The sequence below is a fragment of the Otolemur garnettii genome, unplaced genomic scaffold (genome assembly GCF_000181295.1).
Source record: "Otolemur garnettii isolate 467f Iridium unplaced genomic scaffold, OtoGar3 scaffold00001, whole genome shotgun sequence".
Taxonomy (NCBI): Eukaryota; Metazoa; Chordata; class Mammalia; order Primates; family Galagidae; genus Otolemur; species Otolemur garnettii.
The window spans coordinates 16,967,761-16,981,150 of record NW_003852396.1 but is presented as its reverse complement, the minus strand read 5'-3'; the positions used below and the strand labels follow the sequence as shown (position 1 = coordinate 16,981,150).

Here is a 13,390-nt window from a genome sequence, read left to right as displayed (position 1 = left end):
TGTGCCTGTGTCAGTTTCCTAGGTTTAATAATGTACTGTGGTTATATAGGATGTTATCATTGGGTAAAGTTGGGTGAATGTTAGATTAAAACTCTGTACTATTTTGGCATCTCCTTTGTTTTGTTCTTGTGAGTCTTAAAAAGTTAAAAGGGTAAAGTCCATCAGATGGCTATATAAAAAAGCAAAATCAATCCTCTTTTATTTTTTGTAGCTTATTTATTGAATACTCTTTTTCCATTTTATAATGGGCTAATTGTTTTTATCTCATGTAATAATTATTTCACTTTGTAGGATAAACATATTTTTAGCACATTGGTAAATATGTCTAACTGAATTTTACTTCCATATATTGCTGAAAGTTAATTTGTCAGATGTATTGAGTTCTGTAACATGTCAGGCACATTCTCCTTCCATTTGAAATTCATATGGGATTTGGATAATTTAATGTAGATGTTATTGAATTTACATGTAATGTCAAATACCATTTAATAATATTTATCCAGCATTAAATAACATTTTAGCACATGTGCTGCTGCTTTAATTTACATATTAAAAACATTGCATGCTTGCAAAGAATAGTCATTGTGTGAAAAATATGATCCAAGAATACCAGATTCACTTTGAGATATATTATGCCAATTATGGAAAATACAAGGAAAATTTCTTTGTTATACATATTTGTTTTTAAATTGCATGTAATGGTTTTTAAGTTGCCACTATCTTTGGAAATTTTTGCCTATAAATCATAGTGAATATTTATGATGCAGAATTTAACTTAGAAGCCATTGTTTCCTTACTAAAATTAACTAACAGGAGTAAAATCACAAATTTTATTTAGTACTCAAAACATACTTAATAAAGTAATTTTCCATTTGTATAAAAATAAAGGAAAAGTCCATGTTTGGAAAAAGTTTTAGCAGAGCAGTAGTTTGGCAAGTGATATTTCCATTGCTGCTATTCAAGTTTCTACAAATATTTCATTTTAAAATAACTTATGCCAAGCTAAAGTGATTCAACTTATTTATAAGCAAAGAAAACATGAATCTGTATTTCATTCAAGAAAATACGATGTCTGAGAACTGGCTTAAGGGCAATAAATTATTTATTTTTTAGTTGCTAACATTAATTTGCCTTCATTTATTAAAAATTAAACTTTGTACTTTGAGGTAATCATCGATTAACATCCACTTATAAGGGAGAGATCACATGTACCCATTACCTATCATAGTTTGCTGTAACAATATTACAAAACTATAGCACAGTATCACATGTAGGATGTTGATAATATTAATGTTAATCGTCAGGATGTAGAGTACTTCCATCTCTACACGCATCCCTCATGCTGCCCTTTATGGCCACTCACTCCCCAATTCTATCCCCTCATTGACCCCGGGAAACCATTAATATATTCTCTCTCTTTTTTTCTTTTTTTAGAGATAGAGACTCGCTTTGTTGCCCTCGGTAGAGTTGCCGTAGCGTCACAGCTCACAGCAACCTCCAGCTCCTGGGCTTAGGTGGTTCTCTTGCCACAGCCTTTGGAGTAGCTGGGACTACAGGCACCTGCAACAACACCAGGCTATTATTTTGTTGCAGTTTGGCTGGGCCAGGTTCGAACCCGCCACCCTCAGCATATGGGGCCGGTGCCCTACTCACTGAGCCATAGGCGCCACCCATATGTTCTCTATTTTTATAATTTTGTTATTTCAAAAATATCATAGAAACAGTAAGTAACCTTTTGGAACTTTTTTTTTTCATTCAGCATAATCCTCTGGAGATACATCCAGGTTGTTGTATCATTAGTTAGCTTCCTCTTTTTGGTGAATCGTATTCCATGTTATGGATGTACCACAGTTTGTTTAACCACTCACCTAAAGGACATCGGGGTGGTTTCTGGTTATTGGCTACTATTACACATAAAACTAATATGAACGTTCATGACAGGTATTTCATGTGAGCATGTCTTCAATTCTGTGGAATAAATGCCTAGGCATTCAATTGCTAGGTAGTGTGATAATTACATGTTAGTTTTTTACGAAACTGTTCAACTATTTTCCATACTGGCTGTACCATTTTGTATTCCCACCAGCAATGGATAAGTCATCCAGTTTTTCCTTTTCCTTGCCAAAATCTGGTGATGTCACTATTCACTATTTTATTTTAGCCATTCTGATAAGTGTGTAGTAATACCTTGTTGTGGTTTTAATTTGTGTTTCCCTAATAGATAATGATGTTGACTTTTCACGTGTTTATTCGTCTTTTGCCCATTTTCCAATTGGAAAATTGAAGTTTAAGACTTCAATTGAGTTTTAAGACTCAATAGTAAAAAAATTTATATACATATAATCTTCTAAACACTGATACTTTCTTGGATATGTTATATGCAAATATTTTCTCCTAGTCTGTAGTCTTTCATTTTCATAAGCATCTTTCACAGATCAAAATTTTTCATTTTAATAAAATCCATATTTATCAGTTTTCTCTTTTATAGATTATGCTTTTGGTATCAAGTTTAAGACTCTTTGCGTAGGGCTAGGAGCAGTGGCTTACACCGGTAATCCTAGCACTCTGGGAGGCCAAGGCAGGAGGATTCATTGAGCTCAGGAGTTCAAGAACAGCCTGAGCAAGACTGAGACCACCCCCCATCTCTACTAAAAATAGAAAAGAATTAACCAGGCATCATGGTGGGCTCCCGTAGTCCGAGCTACTTAGGAGGCTGAGGCAGGAGGACCCCTTGAACCCAGGAGTTTGAGATTGCTGTCAGCTAGGCTGATGCCATGGCACTCTAGCCTGAGCAACAGAGTGAGACTCCACCTCAAAAAACAAAAACAAAAACAAAACTCTTTGCTTAAACCTAGATTCCAAAAATTTTATTCTAAAATGTTTGTAGTCTCACCCTTTATGTTTGTCGTGGTGCATGCGAGTGTGTGTAAAAGGTGTGAGACTTTGATCAAGGTTGATTTTTTCTTTGTCTATCATGTCCAGTTGCTTCAGGATTGTTAGTTGATAAAGCTCTTTCCTCCATCGATTTGCTTTATACTTTTGTCAAAAATCAGTTTGGCATTGAATAAGCATTTCTCCAAAGAAGATATTCAAATGGTCAACAAGCCCATGAAAAGATGCTCAACATAATTAATTATTAGAGGAATGCAAATCAAGACTACAGTGAGGTACCACTTCACAGCTACGAGTATGGCTATAACCAAAAGTATTGATGAGGATGTGGAAAAACTGGAACCCTTGTACAGTTCTGGCAGCAATGTGAAATTATTCAGCCACTGTGGAAAACAATTACTGCATGATCCTGTAATTCTCATCTTAGGTATATTCCCAAAAGAATTAAAAACAGGCACTCAAACAAAGATGGATTAATATGCATATTTAAGGCAGTACTACTTATAATAGCCAAAAGCTGGAAACAGCCCAAAGGTCCATCAGCAGATGAAAAGTGATGAGCAAATTGTGGTATCTTTACAATGGATTACTACTAAGTCATAAAAGGGAACGGTACAATGTGGATGAACCTCAAAAATATGCTAAATAAAATATACCGAAGACAAAAAGTCAACACATTACGTGATGCCATTTATGTGAACTATCTAGAATATATGAAGCTGCAGAGATAGAACACAGGTTGGTGTTTTGCAAGGCTGAGGAGAAGGAAGGATAGAGAGAAACGACTTAATGACCAAAGGGGGTTTTACTTTGGAATAATGAAAATATCTTGGAACTAGAAAGAGGTAGAGGTTATAGAGCATTGTAAATATGCTAAATAACATTCAAATGTTCCTTTTTTTTTTTTTTTTTGAGACAGAATCTCTTTTTGTTGCTCAAGCTAGAATGCTGAGATTCTGGGTTGGCATGAACTTTGAGGGGGCATGAATACCGAATACAGGGCATACATCTTTGCAGTTGTTATATTTTAGTGACAGTTTCACTCTTCCGTTATTATATAATGTCCTTTCTTGTGTCCAGTAATGCCTGTTTTTGTAAAGCCTATTTTTTCTTATGTTAGTAGAGTCACTCCACTCTCCTTGGGTTACTGTTTTGCACCGTCCATCTGTTTTCCATCCTTTTACTTTTAGCCTGTTTGTTTCTTTGAATCTGAAGTGTTTCTCATGGAAATACATAGTTGGGTTTTATTTTGTTCCTATGTTTCTCATAGAAACCATATAGCTGGTTCTTGTTTTGTGTATTCTGCCAAGCTCTGCCTTTGAATTACCACTTAACCATTAATAAAATTAATCCCTTTTCATTTAATGTAATTTCTGATAAGGAAGATTGACTCTAACATTTTGCTATTTGTTTTCTGTGTCTCATGTTCTTTCTGTGGCTCTCTCATTACTGTCTTCATTTGTGTTAAATGTTGTCTAATATGCCATTTTAATGCTGTACTGTTTCTCTTATTATATTTTGAATTATTATCTTTCTGGTTGCCCTGAAGATTCTAGTTAACATCTTAATTTATAACAATGTAGTTCAGATTAGTGCCAACTTAATTTTAATAACATAAGAAAACTTTATTCCTTATCCTCATTTCGTGTGTATGCAAAATACATCTTTATACATTGTGTGCTCATAAACAAATTCATAATTATTGCTTTATGCCGTTGTCTTTTAAATCAGAGAGGGGGGAAAAGGAATAACAAAAAATACATTTATTCTGTCTTCTTTTTTTTAATGGAGTCTCCTGGCTGGAGTGCAGGGGCATCATCACTCAATCTCCTGGGCTCAAGCAATCCTCCTGCCTCAGCCTTCCAAGTAATTGGGAGTACAGGCGCCTCCCACCATGACAGGCTAATTTTTTCTGTTTTTGGTAGAGACAGGGTCTTCCTCTTGCTCAGGATGCTCTCAAACTCCTGAGCTCAAGCAATCCACCTGCCTCGGCCTCCGAGAGTGCTAGGATTACATGTTGGAGCCACCACACCCAACCTAATTCTGTCTTTCATAGTTTCATACACATTTACCTTTATTAGTGTTCTTATTTTTCTTATACTTTCAAATTACTGTCTTCACTTCATCATGAAGGACTCATTATCCTCAGAGGAGATTTGTTTGTGATAAATTCTCTTAGTTCTTTTTCGGGGCTGAGGGTACACAGGGTCTTTCTCTGTTGCTCTGGCTAGGGTGCATTGGTGTCATCATAGCTCACTGTAACCTCAAACCCCCGAGCTCAGGTGACCATCCTGCCCCTACAGAAACACACTACCACATCCAGCTAATCTCAGTTCTTATTTACCTGTATATACACAATAAAATTGCAAGGGCAAGAGTAATTCTAAGTTGAATAAATTAGATTGGAAACACGGGCGGGTTATCTATAAGAGGAACCTAGTCCACATTTCAAGTGTGAAATTTTGGTGAAGTAACCATCACCACAAAAGAATAGAATTAGGATTATTTATGAGAAAAACAAAGAATAATGTAAGTTCCACAAAGCAGTAATATTTTTCCATTTTGTTCACTAAACAGTCCCAATGCCCAGAACACCACTTGGTGCATGGTAGATGACTAAATGGGTGTGAATATTAGCAAAGCATTAGTGGGGGATTGAAAACATTGACCTCCAAGGTTTGACTTTCATTTTCATTGATTCTAAGACAGGGTGACAGACTGACAGATTACTAATGTGATTTTTTAAATGTAAAATTCTATCCATGTTGGTGATTTAAATTTTATTTTGGGTCTTACCAGATCCAAAAGCTCTTAGAAATATTGTATAAAATATACCTCTTCATGAAATGTTTCTTTCTCACTTTTCAAACCTCAGTGTCTGACTCCATTTTGAGGAAACATGATGTAAATAGTTTTTCAGATATTAACTGTTGCCCATTTTCATGACAGAATAGCCGCCTCAAAGATGAACAGAAACGACACCTCCGGAACCTACTAAAAGAACTGAGGGAGGAGAGTTCTGACGGGTCACCAGAGATAACCAGAGAGGACGTCGAAGAAGCAATGAAGGAAAAATGGAAATTTGAAAGAGACCAGGAAAAATACTTGAAAGGTGATTCAGGAACTTAGAAAATTATCAGAAAGTTGTATCAAGTTATTTCTTGTTTTTTGTCTTCCAATATGTTCAAAATGCTGTGAACATATTTCAGGTACCATCATTGCCACCGCAAGTACACGTCGGTAAATGATGAGAGAGGGAAGTAACAAAGTGGGTAGAGGTGACAGAGCCAAGTGAGGGGAGGAGCAGGGCGTGAGCAAACACGGACAGGTGAAAGGGCTGCTGTTTGCCGCCCCCAGCTTCTCCTCACAGCGGCAACGCTGTTCTTTCTTTTGTGAAATTATATTGTTTGATGGCTTCAATCTCAGTTTCGATTTTAGAATGATAAGGTGAATATAACAATGAAACATTCCCCCCCAATATCTCTAAGGGGGCTAAGCACCCCATTTAGATGGGGAAAGTAGGAATTAGAATTGGGAAAGGGGACGTTTTGAGGACATGGATAGAAATGATACCAGGAGCGGGTAACAAAAGACCCAGAACACACTCTGGTGAATTCAGGAAATACCAGTGGATGCAAATCAAATACTCAGGGTGAGTCTTGTGCAGTTTTGATACATAAGTGTTTTATTCCTAGTTCTTCATCTTAAACCCGCTGCTAAGATTTATAAAGCTACTTTTTCTAGAACCTCTATAAATACCATCTCTGCTAGGAAGCTGGACAACATGGGGAAGAGACTTGAGCACTATCAAAAATCAGTGTCAGGAGTGAGGAGGCCAAAGGAGGGACCAGATTCTCCTGGATCTCTTCATGTATTTCAGAGTGCCTGCTTAACCAAGCCCTTTGCACAAAGCAGGCATCCCTCTCAATTAAGTATTTGTTATTCCTAGTGAATAGTGTCCAAGCCCAAACACCAGTGGACAAGCTTCATTTTTAGAGGCCACCCAAGCTGTTCCCATATACCTCCTCCTACCCAAATCTCTTCAGGGGCAATACTGATGTCACGAGGTGATAAATAGTGTGTTTTTCAGGACTCATTTCTGAGAAAGTCCTGCTGATGTTTAGAAGGAAGACTTTAATGAGTACCTAGAGATGGGAGTGAGCCCTCTGAAGGATGCTCATGTAAGCTGGCTAACCTGCCTTCCAGTGGAATGGGCCCCATTAGTCAGGCCGCCTGGGCATGGTTTGGGCTGAGTACAGGGATGTGTGTATTGAGCAAGAGTGAGGCCGAGTGGAGCACAGTAGCAGAGGGCTGAGCATGCATGGTTGTGTGAGGAAGAAAAGCCCATGGACACCAAGGAAGAAAGGAAAAGTGGGAGGACGGAAGCGTCTGCAAAGAACTTCTGAGGTGGTTTTGTTCTGTACCAGGTAGTCCTGCAACTCCTCTTGGTCTGAAGCAGCAGCAGGTGTCCCACCCGGGAGCTTGTTCCAATCAGACTCTCGGCCATAATCAGGCCTCGTGCATCTGAATCAGCATTTGGCAAGATCCCAGGTGATCCCTATGCACAGTAAGGTTTGAGAAATACTACTATAAACCTTTCCTCCCAATGTTTAGTCAGGCCTCTTTCAGTTGTAAGGATCCAGCTCAAACTAGCCTAAGCATAAATGAGATGTTCACTTTTTCATGTAACCAAATCACAGGAAGGACAGGGTGCTGCTGACCTGGACCTGACACCTCATCTGCTGTATATTTTGAGACTGAGTCTCACTATGTTGCCCTCTGTAGAGTGCTGTAACATCATGGCTCACAGCAACCTCAAACTCTTGGGCTTAAGCGATTCTCTTGCCTCAGCCTCCCAAGTAGCTGGAACTACAGGTGACTGCCACAATGTCCAGCTATTCTTTTTTGGTTGTAGTTGTCACTGTTGTTTGGCAGGCCAGGGCTGGATTTGAACCGGCCAGCTCCAGTGTATATGGCTGGCACCCTAGCCACTAAGCTATAGGTGACCAGCCTCAGGTTACATTTTTAAGTCTCTCTCTCTCTCTATGTGGTGTGTACGTGTGTGTGTGTGTATGTGTGTGTGGGGGGGGGGGAAGAGAGAGAGAGATTGAGACTAAAAAAGGAAGGGAAAGGGGTTCTAAGAAAATCTCATCTGTCTTTCAAACCCTTCCAGGACTTCTAGCAACCTTGCCCTCAAAGACTGAATGTGGCACAGGCTGAGACAGTATTAATCTGCCCAAGTGAGGGGGGAGCTGCATTACTGGGTTATAGCAGTGTTAATAATTGTCTAATGACAATAACAAGCACACTTTGTTAAGAGAATTAAAAATACATATCACGTACATTTTTGGAAGAGGATATGTCCCGAGTCCCTCTGCTCCCCTGGACTGCAGTGCATCCCTCTGGCCTGATCAGAGGGCTTCAATCATTCAATAGACATTTATTGAACACTAACTGCCAGGCTCTCTGCTAAGTGATGGATTTGCAGAGATGAATAAGGTATGGTCCTACCCTCAAGGAGCTCTCAAACAAAGTAATGCATGGTAGTGAGCCAAAAGCCATCAGGGCATCATATTTGGCTCTGTGAAATGCTTCATTTCCAAAATATCCAGCAACGTGATACTCAAGCCTAGAATTTGAATAGAACATCACGTTTAGCAAGTGAACCAGGGGAGACAAAATTCATATGCTTGAGGTAGCTCAGTATTTGTACATATTTAACTGGGGGACTCATTTTTCTCTCTGAAATTTTACTAAGTGGAGAGTGGGAGAAGACATGTTATTATAACTGTCATAATGTTATCATTTCACACCAGAGGAGCCAAATAAATGAACTTCAGATGACTGAATCAAACAAGTTACTTACAAAATTGGTTGCCAAGGACCTGGGAAGGACACAAGTCAAAATCACTCTTTCCCAGAGGTATAATGGCCAGAAAAATGTCAGTTTACTAATAAAGAATACACGTATAGTGTAGTATGTCATAAAGGACCCTTACTAAGTTATCACAGGAGTAATTTAAGCTCTTGGCTTCCTAGGGTTAATTGTCTATTATATCATTCAATCAAACCACACATCTACTTTATAACTGGCAGTTTAATTTTATTTAGATTTCGAATCATGACAAATGGATAAACAATAGTTTAACTAGTTTGGATTTCCCTAAATTACAGATATGAAATAGTATTTTTGAATTGGGAATATTTTAATATCATATCTTAACTTTATAATCCCAGATTGCAACATATAATGGTTACAAAGGTGATAGAAATGACATGATGTCTTAATTTTCTTTTCCACAGATATGCGTGTACAAATTAACAATGCCGAGAAGCTATTTCTTGAGAAACTGAGCGAGAAGGAATATTGGGAAGAGTACAAGAATGTAGGGAGTATACAACACGCTAAACTCATTACCTCCTTACAAAATGACATCAGTACAGTTAAAGAGAATGCAGAGAAAATGTCAGGTCAGTTGCAATGAAGATAGTTCAAGTTCAATAAAATAATCTTTATAGGGTATACATTGGTGGAAGAAAAAAGCGGTTAAACCCTGAATCATTCTTTACTCTCTGCTGTCAGCCCAAGCAGCTGTGAGCCCTAAGGGCAGAAGTGACGGGAGGAAGTAGAAGGATCCCAGAACCACCTATGAAACTGAGAATAAGAAGTACAGGGATATAGGATGGGGAGAAACCATGTGACCTACTAACATCAAGAAAGAAGCTTCAAAAAAAGGCAGCAGCTTCATTCAGTGGGTGGGGTCTGTGTATTTCCACACCTGGGCTTGGGGCAATTCTGCAGAAATAGAAGGGCCCTGTGGCCACGTTATATTAGCAAGGGAATTCACCTGAGGCAAGTTAAGGCCCCTTAGCCAGGCTGCATTACCAGGATCATTACAGAGAAAGACCCATGTAAATTAAGTCATAATCAGATAAAACTAGAGAACAAACATGGTAAGTGTAGAAGACATGGACCAGATGACATTAGGAGGAAGGAAGCTAACCAGGACTAGATCTGGACAGATGAGGTTCCTTGCGGAGGCAAGTATAGTGGCTTAAAAGAACATTAGAGACCCAAAGATGGAACAGTCATAGGATAGAACAAGGGGGGATATCTGGCCCCAAGGCCTGTGGGGGTATGATAGTCCAGAGTCCATCTGGAGATGGTCCCCTGTGTTGTGGTGTGATTCCCATTATCCTCTGCCAGAGGCCTGTCAGGCACTCTGATTCTGGACCAACTTTTGTGTAAATTTCTCAGCTGGGGCAGTGGGGAGCCAGCTCCACATGTCAGTCTGGGCTGACGGCAGAGCACAGACAGTGGCTGCTTCCAGAGCCAGCCTGCACCCCAGTCTGTCAGGGTGCGGAGTGGAAGAGTGTTTCCTGCAGACTACTGAGAGCGAGCTGGGGCAGGAGTGTTACATCTTGCCTCAGGGGCCCAACGAGGAGGTGCAGGCCTGGCAGCTCCCACAGAAAAATAAGGAGCCTGTGTGTGCATGTCAGTGGGGGTGGAGTATAGAGAGCCAGAGGCCAACAGAGACATTATCACCAATCCCCAAGGACAGTATGTCTGCAGCATCAAGGGAATGTAGGTCAAATGTCACTTGAGATGGGGAAGTTGGTCCTGCAAGGAAGCTATGAAGCACCCCTGGAAAGAAGAGTGGACTTGAATGCCACTAGGAGCGGAAAGTGGACATGAGCTTGAGGGGACAGTGTCAGTCCATGAACACTTTCTTGCCTTCTTCCATGCTCCTCAGCTGCCTGCAGCCCTGAGAAGAGGCATGGACGCTTAAGGCAGAATAGCAGCAGGCCTAAGTTAGGAAAGGAGAATAGCCATACCTTTGAATGAAGTTTAAAAGTGTTAATTGGGGTGTGCCTGTGGCTCAAAAGGGTAGGATGCCAACCCCATAAGCCAGAGGTGGCGGGTTCAAGCCCAGCCCTGGCCAAACATAAATAAATAAATAAATAAAGTGTTAATTAATTATTGCTGAAAGGCGACACCCAGAGATCACGTGGGAGCAGAGAAGTTTAGGTCAGGATTAATGGAAGGGAATAGCCACCCACCTGGGCAGTGCTAAGATGGCGTGTGCACCGTGGGAGCAGTTACAGACCCCCTCTTTATATGGGGGCCATAGAGGGTGGGCAGATTCCCCAGCTTGCCCAGAGAGATTTGGTGAGTTAGGGACCTCCAGCTAAACTTCAGGGGTGCGGTTAACTCGGTCCTTTGTGTCCTCTGTCTTATGAGGAGAGGAGGATAAGGGGGAAGGGTTCGTGTATGGGTACATAAGGCCCCCCCAACAACTGCACATATTAATTACTTAGGGGAGGACCTTTTATTACCACTAAGGGACCAGAAAAGTCATAGGATTTGCCATATATTTTGTTGAGTGGAAGTTGCTAGTTTCACAGTATGAATTTTAAAGGGAAGTAACAAGAATAAAGTTGTTTGGCCTCCCAAACAAGGCCGTGCTTGTTGCACATAACATATAGTGAGTAATGGGAGGACTGCAGAGTCAGAAAGCCATCACATCGGCGGTTGCTCTGGGGATGGCTCCTCCCTACATTCATCTCTCACAGTCTGGGACTGTCCCTTTCCCAGCACCTCTCCTTGCTCGGTGTTCTTGTCACCATTCCTTTCTTGTTTCCTGCAGACCAGTTCTTGCAGTGTTCTCCAGGCCAGGTTCTGAAAAGAACTGGTAACTTCATCCACCTAATCAAAGATAATTAAAGATCTTTGTCCAGGCCTCCTCTTGGGTCACTGGTCAGCCCCTGCATGAACTGTTCCTTGGTCCCCAGCAGCCACCCCTAAGCCCTGGAGGCAGGAGGAGACAGCGCTGAGACCTGCTCCCCTGAACTTTAATTAGAAGGAGATGTTGGGATATTGAGTATGGGAAGCAGTCACCGATACAAACAGGCCAAGCCTATTTTTCTTCAATAAAAGGAAAGAGGACCTGGCTTGGCACCCGTAACTCAGTGGTTAGAGCGTTGACCGCACGCACCTGGGCTGGTGGGGTCAAACCTGGCTAGGCCTGCTAAACAAAGAAAGAAAGCAGGACATTGTGGCAGGTGCCTGTAGTCCCAACTGTCGGTTCCGAAATCACCGCTGAGAGAGCACCGTACACACATCTTTATTCAAGCATATGCTGGGGTCACTCCACTGGACAGCATAGCTGCACAGGGGTGACCCTGAAGCGGGGCTGGGGATGGCTTTTATAGCTTGTTTGGGGGATTTCCACACAATGTAATAGCTTAATACATGATTGGTTGAATGGCTCGCCTTAAAACATTTTACACATTCTGATTGGCTGAGACCATTTTGCGGTTAGCCCAGGGAACCTATCAGTTTGTTCCTGATAGGCTGTCCCCACCTGGGTTGGCTGTCCCCTCCCTTGGTGTTGCTGCTTGCGGTTTTTCCTGGAAGGGCCTGAAGTTCAGAATGGAGCTTATTACAAAATGGAGTTACTACAGCCTCTTCACAACTACTTGGTAGGGGAGGCAAGAGAATTGCTTAACCAGGGGTTCTCAACCTTCCTAATGCCATGATGTATTTTCACTGTTAAAAAGGGGTCGCAAACCACAGGTTGAGAACTGCTGGCTTAAGCCCAAGTGTTTGAGGTTGCTGTGAGCCTAGACACCATAGCACTCTACTGAGGGCCACATAATGAGACTCTGTCTCAATAAATAAATAAATAAATAGAAAGAGGACCTTAGATTAGCCCCAGGGTAGAGAAAGTTTGAGGTTGTTACAAGTCACTAGATAATTACAGTCACAGAAAAATTTTATTTTTGTCTTTCACCAGTAGCACAGGACAGGGATTCTTTTTTTTTTTTTTCTTTTTTTGAGACAGCGTCTCACTTTGTCGTTCTTGGTAGAGTGCTGTGGCATCACAGTTCACACAGCAACCTCAAACTCAGCCTCCTTGGTAGTTGGGACTACAGGTGCCCGCCACAACGCCCAGCTATAGTTTTGTTGTTTATCAGCCCCAGGCTGGGTCCAAACCCACTGGCCCCAAGGCATGTGGCTGGCGCCCTAACAACTGAACTATGGGTGCCAAGCCAGGACAGGGATTCTTAAAAGTTGTTTTTACACTAATAGCAAGTTAAAAGAATTGAGTTTTAGAAACCTACTCACAAAAAAGTAGCATTACTTCTTTGAATGTTAATTTCATGATCTATAAAATGAGAGTTCCTAGGTGATTGCCAACAGAAGTCACATTTTCAGCATCTGCTTTTCCATGTCTGAGGTCATCTAATCCTGATAAGTTCCTTTGCGTTAGATATATTTATGCTCAGTTTAAAGATAACAAAACAGGCCCAGAGAAGTTAACTGCCTTAACCAAACCCACAAAGTTGGTAAGTAGTAGAACAGAGATTTGAACCCAGGTGTGTTAGAGCCCAAATCTATATTCTTCAAATAGTCTTCCCACCTCTGTGATTCAGTGAGTTAGGGATGGCTCTGAAGAGATTGCAACCTGGCCATCATTTCCACGGCCCCTGCTCA

General features: G+C 40.9%; 1 protein-coding gene across 1 annotated transcript in view; it reads left to right on the top strand.

Moving 5' to 3' along the window:
- Positions 1 to 13,390, top strand: part of CCDC83 (coiled-coil domain containing 83) — a 45,071-nt gene that overhangs the window by 7,753 nt on the left and 23,928 nt on the right. The window contains exons 3-4 of the mRNA XM_003780848.1: positions 5,842 to 6,004; positions 9,196 to 9,363. Coding sequence (XP_003780896.1) covers positions 5,842 to 6,004; positions 9,196 to 9,363 — 331 coding nt within the window. The remainder of the gene's footprint in view (positions 1 to 5,841; positions 6,005 to 9,195; positions 9,364 to 13,390) is intronic.